Source organism: Magnolia sinica, chromosome 11, assembly GCF_029962835.1.
Source record: "Magnolia sinica isolate HGM2019 chromosome 11, MsV1, whole genome shotgun sequence".
Classification (NCBI taxonomy): Eukaryota; Viridiplantae; Streptophyta; class Magnoliopsida; order Magnoliales; family Magnoliaceae; genus Magnolia; species Magnolia sinica.
In genome coordinates, this window is record NC_080583.1 from 5,757,836 (window position 1) to 5,785,056 (window position 27,221).

Genomic DNA, 27,221 nt, shown 5'->3' on the forward strand with positions numbered 1-27,221 from the left:
GCACTACCCCACTAACCTCTTCTTTGATCATGAACATGAATGGGTGTTCTGCTACAAAATCCATCTGACGTTGATGTGAACTGCTACGACTGTATATCACACGAGCAGTTCAGTCCCTTCCTCCCTTACTGCAACAAATGACTTGTGGAATATCTCTGAGACAGTTCGTGATAGTCTACCATCTCTGTAAGCCCGCCTTGTTCTGAGTAAGGTGAATGTAACCCCAATTCCTTCATAATCCCTGAAGCTTCAAACCCAAATGAGATCTTGAACCGTGGGAGCTGAACCCTGCCGGCTTCAACTTCCCAGAGCTTGATATGATGACCCAAGAAGCTGGAGTCGAAATCAAAATTCTTTATGAGATTTGGCTCGCCCCTTGGAGGTAAAGCAGGAGTATGTCTGTTTCCTTTTGGAAGGGGTTTAACTTGTCCATTAACACAAGGAATGTTCTTTTGTATATATGAAGGCCACTCAGCTATGCTCCATGAGAAGGTAAATCACTTCTTGGGTCTTTGGCACTCAAATCCGCTCCAGGACCTTTAAGTGAGCTTTGCAAGAACAACATGGAAACTTTAGAGTTGATGGAAGGTTTTTCAGGTTTTTTGGTTTAACCACAAATTCACTTGGTGGGCCGCTTCATAAGCCACCAATTAACTCAAGAAAAGAATTGCTTCTTTTAAAAACCCAATGATTTGAAATTGGGCTTGCTTGTCCTCCCCTCTCCCTTATAGCAAGTGCTGCGCTTCGGTGCAGTTTTGGTTGTTGGGAAAAAATAAATGCAAAATTTTTGGAAAAAAATGAAAAGGTTCAAATTTTTGAATTGAAATTTTGAAAAATTCCCAAATTTTTTTATATGAAAAATTTTAAAAAAAATTTTTTCCAGTTCCCTTAACCCTTTCCCTTACCAATAATTTGAAACCGAACTTTAAAATTACTCTTTTAAAACCCCTCAAAGGGAAAATTACCCCAAATTTTCCCAAAAACTTTCAAACTAGGGCCTTTAACCCTTAATAATGGGACCCCAATTGAATTCAAAACCGAAATCAAAATTTTTTCAACTCTTTAAATTCACCCCCAAAATTTACAAATTAAGACAAAATCTTCTTCCTACCCAACAATTTTTCCCGAAAGGGCCCATGGGTTTAATTCAAGGAATAATTTGAATTCATTTCCCCAAAAATTTGGAAAATATCCTTGATAAAACTTTGAATGGTGTTTGTTACTCAATTTTAAATTGGGGCCCCATGCCTGTTCATGACCTTCATCTCCCAAATAAAATTCGGTTGTAAGGGCTGAATCTATATTTTTTTCCACCCAAATATTATTGGAAACCCCTTTAATGCTCGAGTTCAAAAATGAATTTAATCATTTTCCCCGAAAATTTGGAATAACCTTTTTTGTCCAAAACTTGGGGTCCCTCAAAGTCAATTTGGGCCCTCTCCTCGGGGGTTCATTCCGGCCTCTTTTGGCCTTCCCATTTCCCCTTTAATTCCACCAACCTTTTTAAATCAACCTGAAAAACCCCTTTTTTCTACTTAATTTTTCAACCCAAAGGATCTTGAAAAATTTTTTGACCCAAAAATTTGATAAAGCCAAGAATTTTTGGGGCTGCTGGAGAGTTCAGTTCAGTCCCATTCTCTGAGCAAGTTATGAAAGTCCTAGTGCTTGTTTTTCGGTAAAAATTTTTTAACCCGCAAAAAGGCATCTCCCGGTCAAACTTTTGGATTTCCCTAGCATAAAACCCCCTTTAGGGTCTGATCGTTACTTCTCTTCCCAGCCCTTGAAGTTGGGATTTGCAAAACCAAGTCGGGGATTCAATACCCCCGGGAAAAGGAAGATTTTTGTGTGCCCAAATGGTCGCCCGTTTTCGGGCCCTTTCTTCAATCCATTTATCCCCTTAAAATAAATTTTTCATTTCCAACCCCCCTCTCACCGGGGGAGGGAAGAAAACCCATTGCGACGTTTCTGTTTTAATTTGTTTTTATATAAATATAATTTTATTTGTTATAACTCTTCATCCGTCGGGCTTTGGAGTTCAACGTGAAAAGAGCTTTGAATAATTAGGAGAACGGTTTGGTGAAGCCAAAAGACCTTACATTTTTTCAAAACCCTGGACTTAGCTCAAACCCTCATAAATTAATTTACTTTTATTAATTATTCTAGGATTTGAGGATTTGACTAATTTTTTTCCATTGTTGGATCCCTTTTAAAGGGTTTAACTCGTTTTTATTAATCGGTTAATCAATTTAATTTATTAGAATTTATTTCATTTTCTTTCTTTCCTGTGGTTCGAAAGCTTTTGAAGTCAGAATCGGGATTCGGATATTACCTCACACGTTATCCGGTAATTTTCAAGTTTTTAAACTACACAAGAAGATATGTAAAATTCAGAAAACAGAAGATGGAAGATGAAAGCTGTCCATTCGACATGGATGGTGATCATGGATTGAACCAGTTAGGCATAATGAAGAAGCATGGCATATACCGAATGGTATTTTGGACAGCATATCATGCACCGATTGATATGTTGCCATCAGAGATACCTCATGGGTAGGATGCATGTCATGGGGTCCACCATGGTCACAATTCACAAGTTTCTAACACCAGATTGTTCATCTACATTGCAAGAAATGATCCAGTATGTGTATCCAATCAGAGTAGATCAAAGATCAATCAGCCATTGGAAGTAGGTCTCACTTAATCCTTTCAACTTCTTAGAATTTGAGAAAGTGAAACTCACTTGCTCAACTGTTTGATTGTTAAAGCATAACAGACTACGGTGTGAAAACTGTAACTTGTTTATTTTATTGAGAATAATAGAAATATAGAAAAGATGAAATAGATCTTAACAGATACACATCCTTAACAAATAAGGAAATATTACAATATAATACGATTACGTGATCTACTCTAACATTGATTGTACTCAGATATTGAAATTCTAGTAGAGTGTTTGGCACTGCATCATCTTTGAGTTTCTTTAGCCTTAATTAATTAATGATGTAAAAAAAAAAAAAAAAAAAAAATCTTTGAGAAGCAGGATTCACAAGAGCAGTTAATAATGTGAAATCGAAAAGCAGTAAAACAGAAGTGAAAATTAAGCACCTTCATTTGAAAATCGACCGCCCTTGCTTCCGCTTTGTGAATGGAATTTACAATATCTCTGAAGGCGGGTTTCAAAGAAAATGATTGCTCGACCCATACGCTATTAGCAAAGGATAGATGGGGTCCACCGATGCCAGCTCCTTCGGCGGATATGAAATGAACAAGTCGAGAAGAAAGCGAGTTGAGTTCCTCAATGCTTTCAGATTTCAGGAACTGAAGCATCTGTTCTAATGTATGTCCTTTCGATCCAGCGGCGATCATGCTCAAGACGACATGGACAGATAGCGGAGAGAACACGAAATTCAACCCTTTTTCAATCTCCTTTAGTCCGACACGTTTTGCTATTTGCAGACAGAAATCAGTGTTGAGAATGCTGGCTGGCTGAGGAGAAGCCATTAGAGAAGTTTGAGCTATGAACAGAGGCTGAGGAGAAGCCATTGGAGAAGTTTGAGCTCTGTCCAGAGGCTTGTTTTGGCAGAGAGATGAAATTTTCAGAAGCTGAATTACCAGCTAATAAGACAGAAGTTGGCCGGCTTGCAGTGCCTAATGAATAGATGAAGCCTTATTGATCGGCCTAGATGGGTGGGCCCACAGGATTTGATGGTATCTACATGATCTTGGGACCTTCGCACAAAGCTGAAGATGGACGGTCAATGTCCAACAGTCCACCTAACCACTAAGGGAGCAGGGAGGATTTGATCACTAGTCTGATTATATGGTTAAGATGGCCCACAAACTACAATTAATGGTTTAGATCATCTAAAGGCTGGCCTCATTAGCAATAGGTATTTTTCCTTCTTATTCTTTTTGGATATTCTCTCCATTTAGGTTAAGTTAGGAGGAAAGTCTCCTATTTTATAAAGGGATGAATCAAGAGGATATGGGAGGAAAGAGAGATTACTTAAGTAAAAAATCATATGGGACCCACACATTAGTGGTGCTCACAAGTGGGCTCCACGGGTCCATATCCAACAACTGTCAGCACTGACCGAGCAACCCCAACAATCCGAAAAATGCCTTGTAAATGATTGGATGGTTAGGGTCATCTGAACAACATAATCGTCGGCAGTGGTTCATCCAAGGTGGGGCCTGCAGGATGAACGGTGGGATTACATTCTGTAATTTATGTCACCAATGACCAGTATGAAATTCAGGTGATGCGATCGAAGTTTTAAGAGTGTTTGATACCCATTTTAGGATGTGGATGTATTGTAATTCACGCCAAATGTTAATTAACAATATCAGCATTTCAGCATTGTTTCAACGGCTTGAAAGCCAAATAAAAAGAATTTAAAATGCAAGCTGAGCAAAGGTTTGGTTTGCTGGTTCAGACCATTGATATGATGGGCCCCACCATAGATTAGCTTCCCTGGGTACTTCTCCATATTGAAAGATCCTACTCTTTGATCCATGGCCTACAAATGTGCGGTCAGGATTGTTGGACATAGGACTTGTGAGTAATCACTAGTGGGTGGGTCTCATAAGATTTAGATGAGGAGATAAGGATAGACTGGATAATCTCTGGTCTCATCTGAACTCCCAATTGAGAGAATAAAATTGTCCATTTAGCTTGTCCCTTAAACAATCTTAGCCGTAGATCATAATTCAAGGTCATTTATGTTGTAGAATTAGAGGGGTGATTAGACCCATCCAACAGTTCGAATCTCCTCCCAGTCAAGGAGATCCTGTCTAGATAACCTTAAAAGGGTCTGCCTCCAACTAGTGCCCATGCCAATCTATCCGGACTATCCAATTGGATGGACTCGGATTGCATGGTGTAGCACACAGCACTGGCGTCAGTAATGTGTGCTGCTGGAAAAGCTCTATAGGCCCCCTCATGACGTGTTTTGTTCACACTTCATCCATTTTACCTACTCCTAGGGCATGAACTCAAAAATGAGGCAGATCCAAATCTAAGGTGGGCCACGCCATAGGTGTTTGGCTCAAATTCAGTCATTCGTGTGATGTGTATGTGCCCGGCAAGCCAAAGCCAAATGCAGCTTGAATTGAACTGAACGTCTTGGAGCATGCCACTACCACCTAACCATTCAATTGCACGCACTCTCTCGGGTCATTATGTAAACTATGGCCTTTTGCATTAGCCATCGGATCTGATGATGTCAGGTCAGGTGTAAACAACATGAAATAGTGGTGAGTGAATGCCCATCATTAAAAACTTCCTACGGTCCACTGTGATGTTTATTTGCCATCCAACCTATTAATTAGGTTGTGCAGACCTAGATGAAGGAAAAACACAACCATCAACTTGATCCAAAACATTACATTGGGTTCTAAGAATAGTTTTTACTAGTGGGCATTCAATCGCCTCTGTTTCCTGTGGTGTGGTCCACCTGAGATTTCGATCTGCCTCATTTTTGAGCTCATGCCATAAAATGAGCTGGGAAAATGGACAGCGTGGATAAAAGACATACATCATGGTGGATTCAATAGAGCTTTTCCAACAGCACACAGTAATGACCTTGGTGCTATGTGCTACACCATGCAATTCAAGTCCATCCAATTGTGCCTTCCCTCTTGGACTGTCCTTCCTGTCTGGTTAATGGCCTGGTTTTGGACAGTAAGGAGAGTTTATGAGTTTATGGTAGAAGGTCCACTGATCAAATGGCCAGGATCATTCAGTCAATGTGACTTTGGTTAGTGGCCCATCGATTGGATGGTCAGGAGCTACGGGCATGTGCGCCAATTGAACAGTTTCCACTGGTTCATATCACACAATTAGATAACTAATTCTTCCTATTATTCAAGCTCAATGTGAGGCACTTCCTTCATGTAGCAGATTTGGTTATTAGGATCAACTAAAATTATTTCTACATGTCTGATAATGGCAACTTGTTAACCATCCCCAGCTCAGATACTGCAACTTCTAAGCTGGTAAAAACCTTCCTATCAAAGACCCAACTCATAAGAAATGCTTCGAATGTTAGTTGATTACTTGTGTTTCCTTCTACTCGCGCCATCTATAGCTCAAATGAACTTCGCGTCCAGTTGGGTTAGTTTGATGTAAGAACTTGATTGAATCTTTGATTTACTGGAATCTCTCAACACATCCATTGAATTGATTTATCTGGTTTTAGTCGATCCCATCAGCTAACGGACTCGATGAGTCTCGTCAAGTTTGAAAGTGTGAATTTGTAATTGACTTGATTCAGAATCTCACTGAGTTGAGTTGAGACAGCTGAGTTTCAAGCCAGGTAAAACTATTGATTTCTTTGTAGAGGGATTCAAATCTCTCCCAATACCATCTTTAAGTTAGTTATCAAACATTCATGACTCGGTATGTATCTATGAGATCTTAACCTTTCACCTATTGGGCCCTGAAATGGATGGAGCTTTCCCCAAAAATCACACCGGTCGGGTGATCCTGGCTGCTGATCGGACTAATGTTGAGGATTACAAATGGGTGGATGGAAGAAAAACAGCCTAAATAGGGTCAAAGTTCAATGCACAGATCCTCCCGTTGATTTCTAGATTATTAATCGTAGGGCACAATAGATGGACAGTTCAGATCTCATACATGTAATTGTATATGCCTCATGTATGGACATTGTGCGCTTGATTGTTTCGCATAATACTGCCTGGCTAGATCCTCTACAACATTGTAGAATAAGCTTATTATACAACTCTATTTTGTGGGGGGCCACAGATTGTTGTGTGGAATCCAACTCATCTAGAAGGGTCACCCCACCAAGAAAGTGGAATGACCCAACCCCCATGTTGGTTGTCTGCTATGGTGCGACCCACCTAATGATTGTATAGATGTGATTTTTTAGGGATATCATTATCATGGTGGGACTCACTTGATGAGCAGGTTGGATGGCACACACACATAGACCCACACAAACAGTTGAATAGCATTTACTTGCAGGTGAATAAGTTTAGGGCATGCAGATGGTAGATTTTTATTTTTATTTTTCTCAACCAGAAATGATACCAGAGGGACCAACCTTCCTGTAACCTAAGCCTCTGATCTGGTGGACCCCATCTAGGGATGGAAATGCCCCTACAGCTCTCCCATCTGATGCTCCCAGCCATCCAATGGAAATGCACAGCTAGAAGCAATTGTTCACATTTATTGGGAGGCAAAATCAGACGGTAATGCTTTGATTTGATCAATACTGCTTGAATGGCTCAACAGTCCTTTTAAAGGTTGGATTGGCACTCACTTGACCCTTGTTTTCTTTGGGATTCTTTGGGGGATTTGGAAGAGGAACAACAGGATCTATGACTGAGTTGTGTTGCTTTGAGGAGGAAAATAATGTCTAAGATTGTTTGTAGGGTGCCAGTAATACCAGAATTCAGTGGCTTCCTGTGGAAAATATTTCAAATGAAATAAAGAATTTTTTGAAAAAAAAGAAGAGAGACGATAAAAGAATCTGTGGTTTTAGTCTTTTTCTGTAGTGATTGTTGTTTCTTGGTGAAAAAAGTACGTCCCACATTGGATGGGAATGGAGAAAAGAATGTGTATGTATAAGAATCCACTCATATATCCTTCATGAATGTGCTAAGCTATACCCAGGTTCATATGCGCGCGCAAGCCCAACCGGATATCTACTAATGGCCAGCCCGTCATTGCCAAACTAGAAACAATCAGACATTTTTTGACCATTCGTGAATAAAGTCTATAAAAATGTCTTTGCTTGGGTCATTTCAACACAAATTCAAATGTCTTTGCTTGGGTCATTTCAACACAAATTCGACTCTATGACTCTGCGTATTTCCAAGCGACTATGTTCATGCCTCACCCTAGCAGAGATTCAAAATCTTCTTCCTACTGCAGATGCATTAATGAGGTGTGAGGTTCCAATTTTCTTTTATTTTTCATTCGAGGTTATTTCCCATAGAAATTTTCAACACCTCTTACTTTACGGCTTCTTTTTTGGAATAAAATGTCTGTGTGTGTGTGTGTGTGTGTTTAAGAAATGGATAATTGCATAAAGGTTTTTCTTGCAACATGTAAAAGATGCATTAACAAGTCAAGCAACTCGTCAAGGGGTTGAGCCCATTCCCAATGAATGGCACTACCCCACTAACCTCTTCTTTAATCATGAACATGAATGGGTGATGCAGGACATGAAATTCAAATATGATGTGCGAGATTTCAGGCTTAAAATCACGTTAGTTCAAAAACAATTACACAAATTGCATATCTCACATGAAAGTCCAAACATTCAATTAAGAGGAATCTATGCGAGTCCAGGCCTACATATGTTATGCCTAGATCAATAAAAATTATGAACCAAATAATACTCAAAGATAAAAAATAATCATCCACACATGCACAGTAATCAATCCTTAATCTAAGGAATTCACTAATTTCAACTCAATAAACCCTAGGGTGGGAAAAAATTCAAATAAATTAAGGATAATGCAATTTAGGGTTAGGGTTTATGAAAATAGGTATGAAAAAGGGAAAATAAGAGAAAACATGAACCCGGGAGAACTCCCGCGAGCGGACAGCGGGCCAGGGCCTGACGCACATGCGAGCGTATCCCACACCCAGAAACCGATTCCTTAGCCCTGGTTGGCTAAGGGTGGGCTCCAAACCCCCAAAATTTCAAGGCGATCCGAGCTTCGGGCTATACGTGGTACTCTGCCGAATTTTCAGCCCTCTTGTAGGGCCAGATTCTGGAAACTATCTGTAGGGGAAAAAAACCGCTGCAAAACTGATGGATTCGAGGCGAGGATGGCTGTAGAAGGTGAGATATATAGATGGAAAATAGTAGGGACAGATGGGGATAGATGTGGCTTCGCACCACGGTAGTTAGCCCTGTGAAAAGGGAGGGCTTTGCACCCGCTTGAATTTTTTCACAACTCAGAAACTCAGATAATAGAAAAAACTTGCAGGAATTTTTATTAAACTTCAATGAATCATAAGAACTACAGGGGGTGCCTATTGTTGAGGGTCAAATATTGCATATTAGACCCCAGTTATTACTTGGATCTACAAACATAATACCGTTTAATGGCTGATTTAATCGTGTTTGTAATGCAGGGTGTGTTTAAGAGCCTAGACTGAAAAAGGGTGGTAAATGCATGGATTTGACGCTCCAGAATTACCAAGGCAAGGAACGGACTCTAGAAGACCAAAAGCGACGGAATTATACACCAGGGGTCCGCGAAAATCGAGAAACTGAAGCTCAAGTGGCCTGAAAGTTAAGCAGAATGCAAGATCACAGCGTTCCCACCATCCATTCAGCTCGAAACTTTATACGTGGCCTGAGGACCATAAATGAACCGTACACGTAAAATTTCAGCTCTTGGATCACTGTGAAAGTGGCCCAACGGACAGATCAGCCCACAAATCACTGATCTGGGGCCCACCTGATCTATGGATACACCTCATCTTCGGTCTCAATGCCTTGAATCAGGTGAAGAACTAGATGGACGGAGTAGATTTCTCACAAACATCTCTGTGGGACCCATACAGGGAGTGCATGTACACATTACACAGGTGCACCGGACGCACACCAGAAATACACACCTCGGTCAGCAAGTGCTAACCGAGCTCTCCCTCTCCAACTCAATTCCTTCCCTGCGAACGCAACAGAGCTTCCGGCTCTTTCTTGTGGGCCACCTCCATGATTCAATGGACTGATCCAGACCGTCCATCAGAAGCCCTTGCCCCCTATCATCCTCGCCTAGATGGCGGAATTTCAAGAGACATCGGAGGCCGGCTGTTGATCGCCAAAAATGAAGGCAGACGGTGGAGAGATGCGATTTGATGGACCGCACTAAACCCAAGTAGAAGAAACCCTTCCTGACTGAAATTTCGAGAGGAATTTAATGGATGGTTTGGATTTCTCAAACGACAAGGTAAGTGGGCCCCACCGAGAGTCCAGCGCCGATAGTCTCAGGCCCTGTTTACGCAGCCCGCACGCCCCCGGCCAATCAGGGCCATTCCGTGATCATACCAGGGGTCGGCCCGTCCATCTGGACCGTTCATTCATCCCAGGAGGTAGACAAGACCGGACACATGGTGTTTTTTTCAGACCCATACGCATGTACGCATGGAATCAGCATCCGATCGTCCCTGTGTAAAAACAGGATGCGCAGGAATGAAATCCTACTCCTAGTTGGAATATGACTGCTGTGCATGCTGCTGTGCGTAAAGGGGTCTTTCGCACTCTCCATCGGTAGGAAGGATAAAAGGAGAGAAGGGAGGATGGCTGGAGGAGGAGAAAAAAAAAGGAGCTTGGTGCCTGGTCGTGGAGCAGAGAGAGAATGGGAAGGTGCGGGTGAGAGTACAGGGTGCTCGGTTGGAGGATTGGAAGCAGCGGCTGGGTTTTCTCTCTCTTTCCTTCTTGTTCTTTTCTTTTCTTTTTTTTATTTTTATTTTGTTGTTTAATCAGCCCATTCATGTGTAGCTAATCCTCTTAGCTAGGGCTAAGAGGTGAAGCTTGTGGCGAGATGGGAGATACTATTTCCTGCTTTTCATTTAAATTCATGAACTGAAGTTGATTTGTATTAATGGAATGTTTTTTTAGTCTTTAATGGTCTGTTGTGACTGAAATTACAATGGGTCTGCAACGGCTTTGAATATCTCTTTTTCTTTCTTTTTGGATGTTTATGACGTCAGGAAGCCCCGTTGTTCACCATCGTCTCTTGGGGATGGTTGGATGATCGTACCCTTCCTAACTTTTATGTACTTTTGATTGGTTGGTAATTAGTTTAATCCTGTTATTTGCTTTGTCTCCTGGACATGGTTAGATGATGGAATCCATTCTAATTCATATACCTTTCATCTCTTGAAAACCAGATCAAGTAAGTTCAGTTTGATTTCCATGATTCCTGATGCAGGCAAAAGATCTCCCTAATCCCTACAAGTGGATCCTCTGAATCCCTAGTTTCCCTCGTCTGAATCCCTAGTTTCCCTTCTCTGAATTCCTTAAGTTTTAGATAATTATTCCACAATTATTCCTTAAATTTACATTTGATTTTGATTATATCTTAGGCTAGTTCTATTTCTACCTAGTTTCAAGAAACGTACAAGTTTCAGTCCCTGTGGATTCGACCTCGGTCTCACCGAGTTTATTACTACATCACAACCCTATACTTGAGGAGTGAACACCTATTTATGGGGAAAACCCTATACTCCAAAACTCACGCCATGTATGCAACTATTACTTGGTGATGAAGTAAACTAAAACAAAAACTAATAAAAAAAATCTAAAATATTCATGATATTCTAAATAACATAAATAATCAAAACTTAAAATATGAACTTAATCCGACTAGTAGGCCCCTATCATGAGATCCCATGATGGGTTTTACTTGATTATCGGGCCCACTCCAAGGAACTAAAACTCCATCTTCTAGTTAAGGGGCCATCCCTGGACGTCGTCATCGATCCAGATCAACGGTGGAGCCCTCCTTCATGCGTGCTGCGTAGCGTGGTGGCGTGCGTGTACATGTGAACGTGATTTCCCCATTGTCAATGGGTGGTCTGCTACAAAATCCATCTGACGTTGATGTGAGCTGCCACGACTGTATATCACACGAGCAGCGGCTTCAGTCCCTTCCTCACTAACTGTAACAAATGACTTGTGGAATATCTCTGAGACAGTTCGTGATAGTCTACCATCTCTGTAAGCCTGCCTTCTTCTGAGTATGGTGAATATAACCCCAATTCCTTCATAATCCCTGAAGCTTCGAACCCAAATGAGATCTTGAACTGTGGGAGCTGAACCCTGCCGGCTTCAAATTCCCAGAGCTTGATATGATGACCCAAGAAGCTGGAGTCGAAATCAAAATTCTTTATGAGATTTGGCAATCTGTCTCCCGTGTGAGAGGATGAAATGCACGGAGAATCGACTGTCGGTGTTTCCTTGTTGGTAAGGGAGTTTGAGGACTTTGAATCCATTGAAGCAGCGGAGGAAGTGCTTCTTGCTGCTCGTCATGGAGGCCACTCAGCCGATGCTTTCATCGAGGAGGTAGAATGCACTGTCTTGGGTCTTTGACACATAAAATGCCTAACTCCAGGCACCTTTGAAGTAGATTGCATTTGCAAGAACAAGCATGGTAAAGCTATTAAGAGATTGAGATGGAAGAAGCTCTTTGATCAGGCTGTTTGCTGAGCTTTCAATCCACGAATTCACTGGGTGGGCTGCTTCATAAGCCTAGCGATCATGACCATCATCATCAACAGCAATGAAAAGAATTGCATTGCTGTTGTAGAGAAGCACCAATGATCTTCCGCAAATTAGGAAGCTTGCATTGATCCTCACCCTCTCCGCTATTACTAGCATAGTGCATGCGCATTCAAGTGCAGTTGGATAGTTGAAACATAATGCTCAGAGTTCTTCGACGAAGAAGAGAATGAAACGGCTTCAAATTTTGAATCATGATCGAAACAAATCATTTTTCATATGGAAAACGAGTATAAAACAATCATTTATTCGACAGTTCTCTTAATCCATTGAAATCCAATACTTGAGCAAGTAATTGATGTCCACAAGATTGGAACGATCACAGCCTCTCCATCTTCAAACATTTTTTTTGTAATCCATTTTAAGGGACCGATCTGATTTATTTATTATTTTGGTTGAAAGATGATGATATTTTATTAGAAAGAAAGCCAAAGAAGGTGATCTATTACAAATTACATCATTGAAACCCAATGGAAAGATTACATTACACAAAAGCCTCTAAACATGAGGCCTAACCCATTACATCCAACTGGGACCAATCTGATATTGCAAAACCAGAACTCAAAATTATCTTTCAACTCTTTAAAATTCACAATCCAAATGTAAAAGTGTACCCCAAATGCTCTTGCCTACATTCAACTTTTCTGAACTAGGGCCAAGTTTGGACGTCCTATTGAATTGAATGGAATTGCATTTCCCACAAAATTCGAATCAAATATCGCTTCGATCCAACTTGAATTGTAGTTGGTCTGATCATCATTTGAAATAAATGGCATCACCCTGCTTTCATTGACTTACAGATCAATGACAAAGTAACAGTTCTTGAGCTTGCATATAGTGCTCGAATCTGTATTTATTTCCAGCAGAACTATACATGGAAATGCTCCTAATGATCGGTTCAGAGATAATCAAGCTATCAACGACGGATTTATCATGTTCCCGCTGAACAATACAGCCCCACTAACCTCTTCTCTGATCATGAACATGAATGGGTGATCCGCTACAAATTCAATGGGCGTCATAGCCATACGCCACTCCATCCGGGCTGCTGTCACTGCAGCAGCTTCAGTCCCTTCCTCATTAACCTCCACGCAAGCCTTGTGGAAGATCTCGGAGACTCTGATCACACCATGATTCTGCACGTATTCTACCATCTCATCAAGCTCAGCTTGATCTGAGAAGGGTAAAACCAGTCCCATTTCCTTCATGATCTCCGATGCTTCGAACCCAAATGAGATCTTGAACCTCGGCACTTTAAACTCGCCGACTTTGACTTCATAGAGCCTTGTATATTGATCCAAGAACTTGGGGTCCAAACTCAAATTTTGTACTAGATCTTGCAGCCCGTCCCTCTCATCGGGGAGGAAGAAATACATTGCGAACTGCCTTTTGTCTTGGCCTCTCTGGTAAGGGAGTTTAAGGACTTTGAATCCGTCGAACAAGCGTATGAATTGCTTCATCTTGCTGGTCATGAAGGCTACTTGGACGCTATTTCCGTCGAGCAGGTAGAATTCCCTTTGAATGGTTTCTGATGCGTTGAACTTCTCGTTCCAAGCTCCCTTGAAGTAGAGTGCATTTGCAAGAACAAGTACGGTGGATTCATAAGTAGGCCCCGAAGGAAGAATCTCTGTGATAAGCCCATGAGTCGCGTTTTCGGCCCATGCGTTCACATCCTTTATTGCTTCATCACCCTTCATCAACATCATAATACTTATTCATTATCATCGTCACAGATGGCCCCGATTTTGGCACACTAGCAAACTACCTTGGTTTTCTCAGTGTGTGAAAATTCTCTGTTACAACCACAGTTCTAAAACTCAGTGACTTGAGTTGAACTCAACCGAGTCAACTCGACTGGAAATCTAGCCTAGTCACTGTGAAACTTGCTGAGGAGTCTGACTCGGTCTACTTGACTCATCGAGTCGGCTTGCCTAGTTGGTTGACTCGAGTCGAGACACTTTTTTTGAAGTGCTGATGATCGATTCGAACTCATGACCTCAACCAAGCTGGCTGGATATCAAGTTGAATTGGATTTTCAAGTTTTTAAACTACGGCACGTTGGTGTAAAATTCAGAAAACAGGAGATGGAAGATGAAAGCTGTCCATTCGACATGGATGGTGATCATGGATTGAACCAGTTAGGCATAATGAAGAAGCATGGCATATACCGAATGGTATTTTGGGCAGCATATCATGCACCGATTGATATGCTGCCATCAGAGATACCTCATGGGTAGGATGCATGTCATGGGGTCCACCATGGTCACAATTCACAAGTTTCTAACACCAGATTGTTCATCTACATTGCAAGAAATGATCCAGTATATGTAAACAATCAGAGTAGATCAAAGATCAATCAGCCATTGGGAGTAGGTCTCACTTAATCCTTTCAACTTCTTAGAATTTGAGAAAGTGAAACTCACTTGCTCAACTGTTTGATTGTTAAAGCATAACAGACTACATTGTGAAAACTGTAACTTATTTATTGTTATTGTTGAGGCGGAAAAATAGAAAATAAATCACTTAAAGATAGGCTTAAGGCGCGTTATGATGTCGCTATCTTTAAGGTGATATTCGCACCCTACTGGTGATTAGACCAATTTGCAAGAGGGTTACAACAAATCCGCCTCCAGGATACAATAAGGCTCTTTTCCAAGACAGGATAAATGTGGGTTTCGACCTGCAAAACTGAAAACCGCACCCTGAACACACTTTTACAGCATATAACCCTGACTTCCGTGCTGTTACAATTTACCCCCTGAAATTATTTGTAATTTACTGCCCAAAAATTATTTACATTTTAGCGCCTAAAAAACTGTATCTTTCAAAAAACCTTCCAAAAACAAAAATGGTGAAGAAGAAGAAGATAGAGAGGAGATTATTGGAATTGTGAATTCGGATTGACCCAAAGATAGGTTTATATAGAATCACAAAAGATGCTTAAGGCCCTTTTCATAAAAAGACATCTTTTTCCATGGTGTCTTTTCGTCAATAGTGGTGTCTTTCCAACAATGGCATCCCTCCATTTCAAATTCAAAAAATACTAACTTTTCCAAGAGACATCACCATTTACACCAACAATCACCAAAGCCACAACCCTTCTTTTCCCAAAATCCTTTATAAATTAAAACATTTTTTCGTCTTATTTTGAAAAAAACCCAACAATCCCCCACTATTTTTCAAAATACAGAGGTCAGGGTATGTAAGGAAAATATATGCATAGGAGAAGGTGTCTTATGGACTTGAACCTTCACTTAGTGTAAATAAATCAAAGTTGAATCAGAATCCTTAGTGACCATGGTCTTGAACTAAATATTCTATATGACACAACCAGACATGTTACATACACATATATTTCAATTGTCATGTGTTTTAAAATTATAACACATTAACGGCTTATGCTCTGTCCTGATTCATGAGTTCATGAGAGTAACCAAAAACTCTCGAACATCAGGAAGCGACCCCACTTCCAATACTCATATAGGTGAGTCCTTATGAATGCCCTTTAACTATAGCACCCTTGAAAGAACTCATTAAGAGCAGCAACTCATCCTCCTTTTTATCATTATAGGTACACAACACTATACATACATCCAGGAATGAGACAGATAGAAAACGTACAGTGCTGCTTCAGCCACTTCTTGTGAGGTACTTTGCCCATTGAACCTATTAACTTAGGTTGAGTTTCCCTCATCCGGTGTCTGTGAAATTAGCTTAAGTCCCATTCCTCTTGATGTTCTACCGACAACATCCCTTGCTAGTCCCTTGGTGAACGGGTTCGCTAGATTCTAGATAGATCGTACATATTGTATTGTTATAACACCGTCACCAAGTAGTTGCTACACAAAACTATGCCTTAGACTAATATGTCTGGATTTTTCATTATAAGTCTTGTTATATGCCTTTAATAGTGTCACTTCACTATTACAGTAGATAGAGACCGGTGGTAATGGCCTTACCAATAATGGTATTTCTAATAATAGGTTTCTTAACCATTCTACCTCTTTACTACTAGCTGCCAAAGGTATGAATTAAGATTTCATGGTAGAGTGAAATATACAAGTTTGTTTCTTGGATTCCCAAGAAATGACAGCTCCTCCAAGTGTAAAAATTCATTCACTGGTAGACTTGGATTCATTAGAATCAATAACCCAACTTGCATCACTATACCCTTCAAGTACACTAGGGTAACCAAAAAAATGTAAACCATAGTTAATTGTTTTTCTCAAGTATTTGAGTACTCTAAAGACAGTATTCCAATGATCTAAACTTTTTTTTTTCAAAAGACAGGGTGTGTATATATATTTCAAAAGCCAAAGATATACAACAAAACGGCCTCCCTGGGACAAAAACTAGCTAGGAAAGCTCGGGAAAAAAAACCTGTATAACTTGAACAACATGCAAGCCCCTATCAATTGGTCTCCCTAATTGAGCCCAAACCCATCTTGTCTAATTTGTAAAGGCCCCTAACATGAACTGGGAGGTCAGCGACAGAAAAGAGAGTGGACTGAAGCTGCTGCATTGCCGCTGCCTTAGCCAATCCATCGGCTGGACCGTTCCTTCCCTAGGAATCCGGTGAATTAAAAAAATACCCTTTTCCTTCAATCTACGTATCTTAGTCCACCAATGATCTAAACTTAGATTACTTGTAAACTTACTCAATTTACCTACTGTAAAAGCAATATCAGGTCGAGTAGAAATCATAGCATACATAAGACTGCTAATCACTTTAGAAAACTCAAACTAAGATACACTACGACCTTCATTTTTTATTAACTTGATATTAAAATCAAAAGGAGTAGAAACTACGTTCTAATCATAGTGATCAAACTTTTTAAGTATCTTTTCAATATAATGTAATTGAGATAGAGTTATACCACCATTGTTTCTTAATAGCTTGATACCTAAATTCACATTAGCTTCACCGATATCTTTCATGTCAAAACTAGATGATAAGAATCTTTTAGTGTTATTTATAACTTCTAAACATGCACTAAATATTAGCATATCATCTATATAGAGACATATAATTACTCTTTTATTATTAGAGAATTTCGAAGATACACACATTTAACAGATTCATTAATCTTAAAGCCATATGAGGTGAATATTTTATCGAATTTTTCATGCCATTGCTTAGGTGCTTGTTTAAGTCTATATAGCGACTTGATCAATTTATACACATTATTTTCCTGTCCTAGAATTATAAAACCTTCTGCTTGCTCCATATAAACCTCTTTCTCGATGTCACCATTTAAAAAAGCTGTCTTTAAATCCATCTGATGAATTTCTAACTTATGAATGGATGCTAGAGCAATTAAAACTCGGATAGTTGATATCCTTGCTACTGGAGCATAGGTATCGAAAAAATCAATACATTCTTTCTGTGTAAATCCTTTATCCACTAATCTAGCCTTAAACTTTTCTGTAGTTCCATCTGCTCTTAATTTTCTTTTTAAAATTCATTTACAGCTTATTGGTTTTGATCCTGGGGGCAGATCCACATGTTTCCATGTTCTATTTTGCAATATAGAATCCATCTCATCATTTATAGCTTCCTTCCAAAAAGAAGCATCCTGAGATCTAAGGGCATCATCTATTGTTACCGAATCTATGTTATATATCAACATGGTTTCTTTTGTTATGTTATTTTTATCTCTTTCTATTAGGAGAAGGTAGAAGTCGGATCCGAAAGACGTACATTTTCTGATCTTCTTGGTCCTTCTAGGTTTTATGTCCTCTTTATCGAGACTGCCGATATCTTGATCAGGTATTTGAGAACTACTGCTTGTACTAGGATCTTAAGGTCTTGTCTCTTTTCTAATTATAGAGGAGAATGAATTTTTATAAAACTCGATATTTCTAGATTCTATTATAATGTTTATCGGGATCGTATGATTAGATTCTACAACTAGAAACCTATAAGCTTTACTATTTTGTGCATATCCTATGAAAATATATTCAAGAGATCTCAACCCCATCTTGAGCCTTTTAAGATCAGTAAGCTTAACTACGGCTCTACAACCCCATACCTTAAAGTATGAGATGTTAGGAATCCTATTCTTCTATAGTTCATATGGAGTCTTACAAGTCTTAGAGTGAGGTATCCTATTAAAGATATGACAGACAATCAATAGAGCTTCGCCTCAAAATCTTAAACTTAAACCTGCATTATTGAGCATAGAGTTTACCATGTCTATGAGAGACCCGTTTTTCCGTTTTACTATCCCATTTTGTTGGGGTGAATAGAGAGCTGTAATTTGGTGAATTATACAATGAGTATTGTAAAACTTCGAGAATTCTAAAGATAGATATTCTCCTCCCCTGTTCGACCTTAGAATTTTAATCTTTCGGTATAATTAGTTCTCAACTTCTGCCTTGTATATCTTGAATTTTTGTAATGCCTCATCTTTATTCTTCAATAGGTATACTAATGTATAACGGGAGAAATTATCTATAAAGGTTATGAAGTACCTCTTTTCCCCTCTTGTTATTAAGCTACTCATTTCACATATGTCACTATGAACTAGGTCTAGGAGTTGAGATTTTCTTTCCACCATTGGAAATGGTCTTCTAGTTATTTTGGATTGTACACAAATACTACATTTGTTATTAGGTTTTGTATACTTGTGAATTAAATTAAAATTAAACATATTATCTATTCTATGATAACTAATATGTCCTAATCTAGCATGCCAAACATCATGTGAATCAAGGATATAAACGGAAGAAGAATTTTCATTTATAAGGTTTAATTTGAACATTCCATTGGATACATAGCCTTTCCTTACATATACCCCATTTTTAGACATAACTAATTTATTGCATTCAAATAGGAGTCTGAATCCAAACTTAGTCAGTGGACTAGTTGATATAAGATTTCTCCTAATATCTGGTACATGCAGCACATCGTTTAGAGTAAGGACTTTTTCGGAAGTTAGATTAAGACATACCTTCCCTTTTCCTACAACCTTGCATATGGAGGCATTCCCCATATATAGTTCTTGATTACCCCCCACTAATTCGTAGGAATTGAACATGTTGTAATTTCTACAAACATGTCTAGTAGTGCTAGAATATACCCACCATTCAACATCCTCATTTAGCATATTAACTACAGAGACGACAGCTGCGAGATTCATTTCTTCCGTTATATTGACTTGCCGTTTCTTTTCTCGTATTTTTTTTTTCTGTATTTTCGGCGGTCTTTCTTAAATTGATCATAGATTTTGCAAAAGAGGCATGGACCCTTCTTGGATGTGTTCTTTTTGAACCCTTGGTTATTAGATTTGAGCCTATCATCTTTCTTGAAAGGTGACTTCCCTAATTCCTGATTCACACTATTCTTGACTATATTAGCGTTATTTAGGGCCTCCTGTTGTTCTTTATTTTTGTCACAGAGTCTAGATTCTTCTTCTATTCGAAGAAACATTAGGAGGTCCTCCAAGGACATTTTCTATTTTTTCTATTTCAATGATTTTCTAGTATCTTTCTATTTAGGTGAAAGTTTAGCAATAATGGTGGATACTTGGAAGGATTCATCGAGATTAGTGCCATCGACAATAATCTATTGGATGATGACCTGTAACTTATGTACTTGATCAAGGACAGGTTTTTTATCCAACATTTTGAATTCTAAAAACTGACTTACAAGAAATTTTTTGTTGCCTTCGTCCTCTAATGTGTATTTAGTGAGCAATGTCTGTCACAGATCCTTAGCAGTCTTCTTTTGATGGTAAATAATGTATAACGAATCAGAAAGAGCATTGAAGATATGACCTTTGCATAGGTAGTCGTTACGCTCCCAACTTTGTCTTTTCTGAATTTGTTCTAACGTATCATTGTCAGATGGTGGTGAAGGAGGATCTTGAGTGAGCACATGATCCGGCTTTAGTGATATGAAGAAGAGATGAACCATCGATTGCCATTAAAGAAAATTTCAGCCGTCGAACGGCACAATTCGAACAAAGTCAGAATGACTCATAGAAGAGGACATAATATCACCTTTATTTTTTTTTTTTTTTTAAGTGGACTCTTGCCACGAGAAATTCATTCAAATTTGAAGATGAAACTACACATTCCGGCAGGTCCCAACAAAAAATTAAGGACCACGCCATAACATCGCCTTAAAATTGTTATTGTTGAGGCGGAAAAATAAAAAATAAATCACTTAAAGAAGGCTTAAGGTGCATTATGATGTCACTATCTTTGAGGCGATATTCGCACCCTACTGGCGATTAAACCAATTTGTAAGAGGGTTACAACAAATGTGCCTCCAGGATACAATAAGCCTCTTCTCCAAGACTGGAGAAATGTGGGTTTCAGCCTGCAAAATCGAAAACCGTACCCCGAACATACTTTTACAGCATACAACCCTAATTTCTATGCTGTTACAATTTACCCCCTGAAAACTGTTTTTAATTTACTGCCCAATTATTTATAGTTTAGCGCCTAAAAAACTGTATCTTTCAAAAAACCTTCCAAAAACGAAAATGGTGAAGAAGAAGAAGATGGAGAGCAGATTGTTGGAATTGTGAATTCGGATTGACCCAAAGATGGGTTTATATAGAATCACAAGAAATGCTTACGGCCCTTTTTATGAAAAGACATTTTCTTCCGTAGTGTCTTTTCATCAATGGTGATTTCTTTTCAACAATGGCATCCCTTCATTTCAAATTCAAAAAATGCTTCCTTTTCCAAGAGGCATCACCATTCACACCAACAATCACCAAAGCCACGACCCTTCTTTTACCAAAATCCTTTATAAATTAAAATATTTTTTCTTCTTATTTTGAAAAAAAAACCCAACATTTATTTGATCCAGAATAATAGAAATATAGAAAAGATGAAATAGATCTTACCAGATACACATCTTTAACAAATAAGGAAATATTACAATGTAATACGATTACCTGATCTACTCTAACATTGATTGTACTCAGATATTTTGAAATTCTAGTAGAGTGTTCGGCACTGCATCATCTTTGAGGAGCAAGATTCACAAGAGCAGTTAATAAAGTGAAATGGAAAAGCAGTAAAACAGAAGTGAAAATTACGCACCTTCGTTTGAAAATCGACCGCCCTTGCTTCCGCTTTGTGAATGGAATTTACAATATCTCTGAAGGTGGGTTTCAAAGAAAATGATTGCTCGACCCATACGCTATTAGCAAATGATAGATGGGGTCCACCGATGCCAGCTCCTTCGGTGGATATGAGATGAACAAGTCGAGAAGAAAGCGAGTTGAGTTCCTCAATGCTTTCAGATTTCAGGAACTGAAGCATCTGTTCTAATGTATGTCCTTTCGATCCAGTGGCGATCATGCTCAAGACGACATGGACAGATAGCGGAGAGAACACGAAGTTCAACCCTTTTTCAATCTCCTTTAGTCCGACACGTTTTGCTATTTGCAGACAGAAATCAGTGTTGAGAATGCTGGCTGGCTGAGGAGAAGCCATTAGAGAAGTTTGAGCTATGAACAGAGGCTGAGGAGAAGCCCTTGGAGAAGTTTGAGCTCTGTCCAGAGGCTTGTTTTGGCAGAGAGATGAAATTTTCAGAAGCTGAATTACCAGCTAATAAGACAGAAGTTGGCCGGCTTGCAGTGCCTAATGAATAGATGAAGCCTTACAAACTGCCCTTGGTTTTGCCTGAAATTATCGTAGCAGTTCTCTTATTGATCGGCCTAGATGGGTTGGCCCACAGGATTTGATGGTATTTGCATGAACTTGGGACCTTCGCACAAAGCTGAAGATGGACGGTCAATGTCCAACAGTCCACCTAACCACTAAGGGAGCAGGGAGGATTTGATCACTAGTCTGATTATATGGTTAAGATGGCCCACAAACTACAATTAATGGTTTAGATCATCTAAAGGCTGGCCTAATTAGCAATAGGTATTTTTCCTTTTTCTTTTTGGATATTCTCTCCATTTAGATTAAGTTAGGAGGAAAGTCTCCTATTTTATAAAGAGAGGAATCAAGAGGATATGGGAGGAAAGAGAGATTACTTGAGGAAAAAAAATCATATAGGCATGTTTGGACGGGCATCATGCGCTGGAGTAGGTGGTATTAGGGTGGATAGATTTCTTGAATCCAACAGCGTCCGTATTGAGGTATGGGCGGCGTAGGAGTAAAGAATGATGGGATTGGAGGGTGGATTTGGATGGATTTTGTGTTGGATTTGGGATTTCCTTGTTGGATATTGGGGGTATTTCGCTGCTACATGCGAAATCCCGCGGAGATGCGCACCTGTTTCCTGGTTGATGATATAAAACTCATGTGGAGCCCATTGTGTATATGCATGTAAATCCACTCCGTCTATCAGGTGCAAACCCATATTTAAACCATAAATACTAAATACAGATCTGAGCAAAGATTCCTATTGGTCACACCAATGGGAACGATTCTCATGTATCATATGGGATAGGTTGCAATCCCATGCCCGTCCAAACACGACAAGGGCTGGATAGGGAAAATCCTGTCCGCCCGTCCAAACATCCCAGCATGTGACTCGCTGGATATAGCAATCCCATGGGATTGTAAGCAATCCACTGACGCAACCATTAATTTCTCGAAAAGGGTGCAATCTACCCTAATACAATCCAATCCCATGGGATTTGCCCGTCCAAACACACCCTTATTGACCGGCCTAGATGGGTAGGCCCACATGATTTGATGGTATCTGCATGATCTTGGGACCTTCACACAAAGCTGAAGATGGACGGTCAATGCCCAACAGTCCACCTAACCACTAAGGGAGTAGGGAGGATTTGATCACTAGTCTGATTATATGGTTAAGATGGCCCACAGACTACAATTAATGGTTTAGATCATCTAAAGGCTGGCCTAATTAGCAATAGGTATTTTTCCTTCTTATTCTTTTTGGATATTCTCTCCATTTAGATTAAGTTACAAGGAATACGTCTCCCATTTTATAAAGGGAGGAATTAAGAGGATATGAGAGGAAAGAGAGATTACTAAGGGAAAAAAAAATCAAATGGGACCCACCCAGTAGTGGTTGCTCACAAGTGGGCTCCATGGGTCCATCTCAACACCTATCAGCACTGACCGAGACCTCAACAACCCAAAAAATGCCTTGGAAATGATTAGATGGTTAGGATCATCTGAACAACATAATAGTCAGGCAGTGATTTATCCAAGGTGGAGCCTGCAGGATGGACGGTGGGATTACATTCTGTAATTTATGTCACCAACTACCAGTATGAAATTCAGGTGATGTGATCGAAGTTTTAAGAGTGTTTGATACCCATTTTAGAATGTGGATGTACTGTAATTCACGCCAAATTTTAATTAACAATATCAGCATTGTTTCTATCTACGGCTTCAAAGCCAAATAAAAAGAATTTAAAATGCAAGTTGAGCAAAGGCTTGGTTTGCTGGTTCAGACCATTGATATGATGGGCCCCACCATAGATTGGCTTCCCTGGATACTTCCCCAGATTGAAGGATCCTACTCTCTGATCAATGGCCTGCAAATTTGGGGTCGGGATTGTTGGACATTGGCCTATGGGGCCCACTTGTGGGCAATCATTACTGGGTGGGTCCCACAAGGTTTAGATGAGGAGATAAGGATAAGATGGGATAATCTCTGGTCTTATCAAACTCCCAATTGAGAGAATAATACTGTCTATCTAGCTTGTCCCTTAAACAATCTAAGCTGTAGATTATAATTTGAGGCCATTTGTACTGTAGAATTAGAAGGGTGATTCATCTATTCTAGTAGTAGTTACGTGGACTGCTAGACCTGGACCATTCAGCCTTGGCTTTGTGGAGGTCCCATATCGTGTAGACCGTTAGATCCTTAGGGCCCACTCTCTCGCATAGACTTTCAGTGCCATTAGGATATTCAAGGATTGCATTCAAGAGAGAGAAAGCCAAAGATGAAAGATCCAACAGTTCGAATCTCCTTCCGGTCTAGGAGATCCTGTCTAGATAACCTAAAAAAGGGACTGCCTCCAACTAGTGTCCATGCCAATCTATCCGGACTATCCAATTGGATGGACTTGGATTGCATGGTGTAGCACACAGCACTGGCGTCGGTAATGTGTGCTGCTGGAAAAGCTCTATAGACCCCACCATGACGTGTTTTGTTTACACCATTCATCCATTTTACCTACTCCTAGGGCATGAACTCAAAAATGAGGTAGATCCAAATCTAAGGTGGACCGCACCATAGGTGTTTGGCTAAAATTTGGTCATTCGTGTGATGTGTATGTGCGGGGCATGCCAAAGCCAAATGCAGCTTGAATTGAACTGAGCGTCTTGGAGCATGCCACTACCACCTAACCATTCAATCGTACCCACTCTCTCAGGTCATTATGTAAACTACGGCCTTTTGCATTAGCCATTGGATCTGATGATGTCAGGTCAGGTGTAAACAACATGAAACAGTGGTGAGTGAGTGGCCACCATTAAAAACTTCCTACAGTCCACTGTGATGTTTATTTGCCATCCAACCTATTAATTAGGTCACACAGACCTCGATGAAGGAAAAACACAAACATCAACTAGATCCAAAACATTACATTGGGTTCTAGGAATAGTTTCTACTAGTGGGCATTCAATCACCACTGTTTCCTGTGATGTGGCCCACCTGAGATTTCGATCTACCTCATTTTTGAGCTCATGCCCTAAATTGAGCTGGCAAAATGGACAGCGTGGATAAAAGACAAACATCATGGTGGGTTCAATAAAGCTTTTCCAACAGCACACAGTAATGACCTTGGTGCTATGCGCTACACTGCAATTCAAGTCCATCGAATTGTGCCTTCCCTCATGGACTGTCTTTCCTGTCTGGTTAATGACCTGTTATTGGACAGTAAGGAGAGTTTATGAGTTTATGGTAGAAGGTCCACTGATCAAATGGCTAGGATCATTCAGTCAATGTGACTTTGGTTTGTGGCCCATCAATAGGATGGTCAGGAGCTACAGACATGTGCACCAATTGAACAGTTTTCACTGGTTCATATCACACCATTAGATAACTAATTCTTATGAATGTAGGTCCTATCATTCAAGCTCTATGTAGGGCACTTCCTTCATGTGGTAGACTTGGTTACTAGGATCAACTACAATTATTTCTACATATCTGATAATGGCAACTTGCTAACCATCCCCAGCCCAGACACTGCAACTTCTAAGCTGGGAAAAACCTTCCCATCAAAGACCCAACTTGTAAGAAATGCTTCGAATGTTAGTTGATTACTTGTGTTTCCTTCTACTTGCACCATCTATAGCTCAAATGAACTTCGTGTCCAGTTCGGTTAGTTTGATTTAAGGACTTGATTGAATCTTTGATTTACTGGAATCTGTCAACACATCCATTGAATTGATTTATCTGGCTTTAGTCAATCCCATCAGCTAACCGACTCGATGAGTCTTGTCGAGTTTCAAACTGTGAATTTGTAATTGACTTGACTCAGAATCTCACTGAGTTGAGTTGAGACAGCTGAGTTTCAAGCCAGGTAAAACTATTGATTTCTTTGTAGAGGGATTCAATTCTCTACCAATACCATCTTTAAGTTAGTTATCAAACATTCATGACTTGTTATGTATCTATGAGATCTTAAACTTTCACCTATTGGGCCCTGAAATGGATGGAGCTTTCCCCAAAAATCACACCAGTCGGGTGATCCTGGATACTGGTCGGACTAATCTTGAGGATTACAAATGGATGGATGGAAGAAAAACAACCTAAATAGGGTCAAAGTTCAATGCACAGATCCTCCCATTGATTTCTAGATTATCCATGTAGGGGACAATAGATGGACAGTTCAGATCTCATACATGTAATTGTATATGCCTCATGTATGGACATTGTGTGCTTGATTGCTTCGCATGATACTGCCTGGCTGGATCCTCTACAAGATTGTAGGATAAGCTTATTCTACAACTCTATTTTGTGGGGGGCCACAGATTGTTGCATGGAATCCAACTCATCTAGAAGGGTCACCCCACCAAGAAAGTGGAATGACCCAACCCTCATGTGGGTTGTCTGCTATGGTGCGACCCACCTAATGATTGTATAGATGTAATTTTTTAGGGATATCATTATCATGGTGGGACTCACTTGATGTGCAGGTTGGATGGCATACACACATGGACCCACACAAACAGTTGAATGGCATTTACTTGTAGGTGAATAAGTTTAGGGCATGCAGATGGTGGATTTTTATTTTTCTCAACCAGAAATGCTACCAGAGGGACCAACCTTCCTGTAACCTAAGCCTCTGATCTGGTGGACCCCATCTTAGGATGGAAATGCCCCAATAGCTTTCCCATCTGATGCTCCCAGCCATCCAATGGAAATGGACAACTAGAAGCAATTGTCCACATGTATCGGGAGGCAAAATCAGACAGGGTAATGCTTTGATTTGATCAATACTGCTTGAATGGTTCAACAGTCCTTTTAAAGGTTGGATTGGCACTATCTTGATCCTTGTTTTCTTTGGGATTCTTAGGGGGATTTGGAAGAGGAACAACAGGATCTATGATTGAGTTGTGTTGCTTTGAGGAGGAAAATAATGTCTAAGATTGTTTGTAGGGTGCTAGTAAGACCAGAATTCAGTGGCTTCCTGTTGAAAATATTTCAAATAAAATAAAGAAAATTTTGGAAAAAAAAAAAAAGGGGAGAAAAGAATCTGTGGTTTTAGTCTTTTGTGTAGTGTTTGTTGTTTCTTTGTGAAAAAAGTAAGTCCCACATTGGATGGGAATGGAGAAAAGAATATGTATGTATAAGAATCCACTCATATATCCTTCATGAATGTGCTAAGCTATATCCAAGTTCATATGTGCGCGCAAGCCCGACCAGATATCTGCTAATGGCCAGCAGCCCGTCATTGCCAGACTAGAAATGATCAGACGTTGTTCATGCCTCACCCCCGCAGAGATTCAAAATCTTCTTCCTTCTTCGGATGCATTGATCATGTGTGA

At 39.9% G+C, this 27,221-nt stretch overlaps 2 protein-coding genes across 2 annotated transcripts; both read right to left on the reverse strand.

The window, feature by feature from the left end:
* Positions 1–125: 125 nt before the first annotated feature.
* Positions 126–3,664, reverse strand: LOC131219131 (serpin-ZX-like). Its single transcript, XM_058214132.1, has 2 exons — positions 3,048–3,664; positions 126–424 (listed from the first exon to the last, which is right to left on the reverse strand). The coding sequence occupies exons 1-2, from the start codon at positions 3,541–3,543 to the stop codon at positions 126–128; spliced, it is 795 nt and encodes a 264-aa protein (XP_058070115.1). The 5' UTR covers positions 3,544–3,664.
* A 9,286-nt stretch (positions 3,665–12,950) lies between these two features.
* Positions 12,951–21,972, reverse strand: LOC131218652 (serpin-ZX-like). The gene is made up of 2 exons (XM_058213325.1): positions 21,333–21,972; positions 12,951–13,963 (listed from the first exon to the last, which is right to left on the reverse strand). Exons 1-2 carry the CDS (start codon positions 21,726–21,728, stop codon positions 13,181–13,183), a joined length of 1,179 nt encoding a protein of 392 aa, XP_058069308.1. The 5' UTR covers positions 21,729–21,972; the 3' UTR covers positions 12,951–13,180.
* Between the last annotated feature and the right edge of the window lie 5,249 nt (positions 21,973–27,221).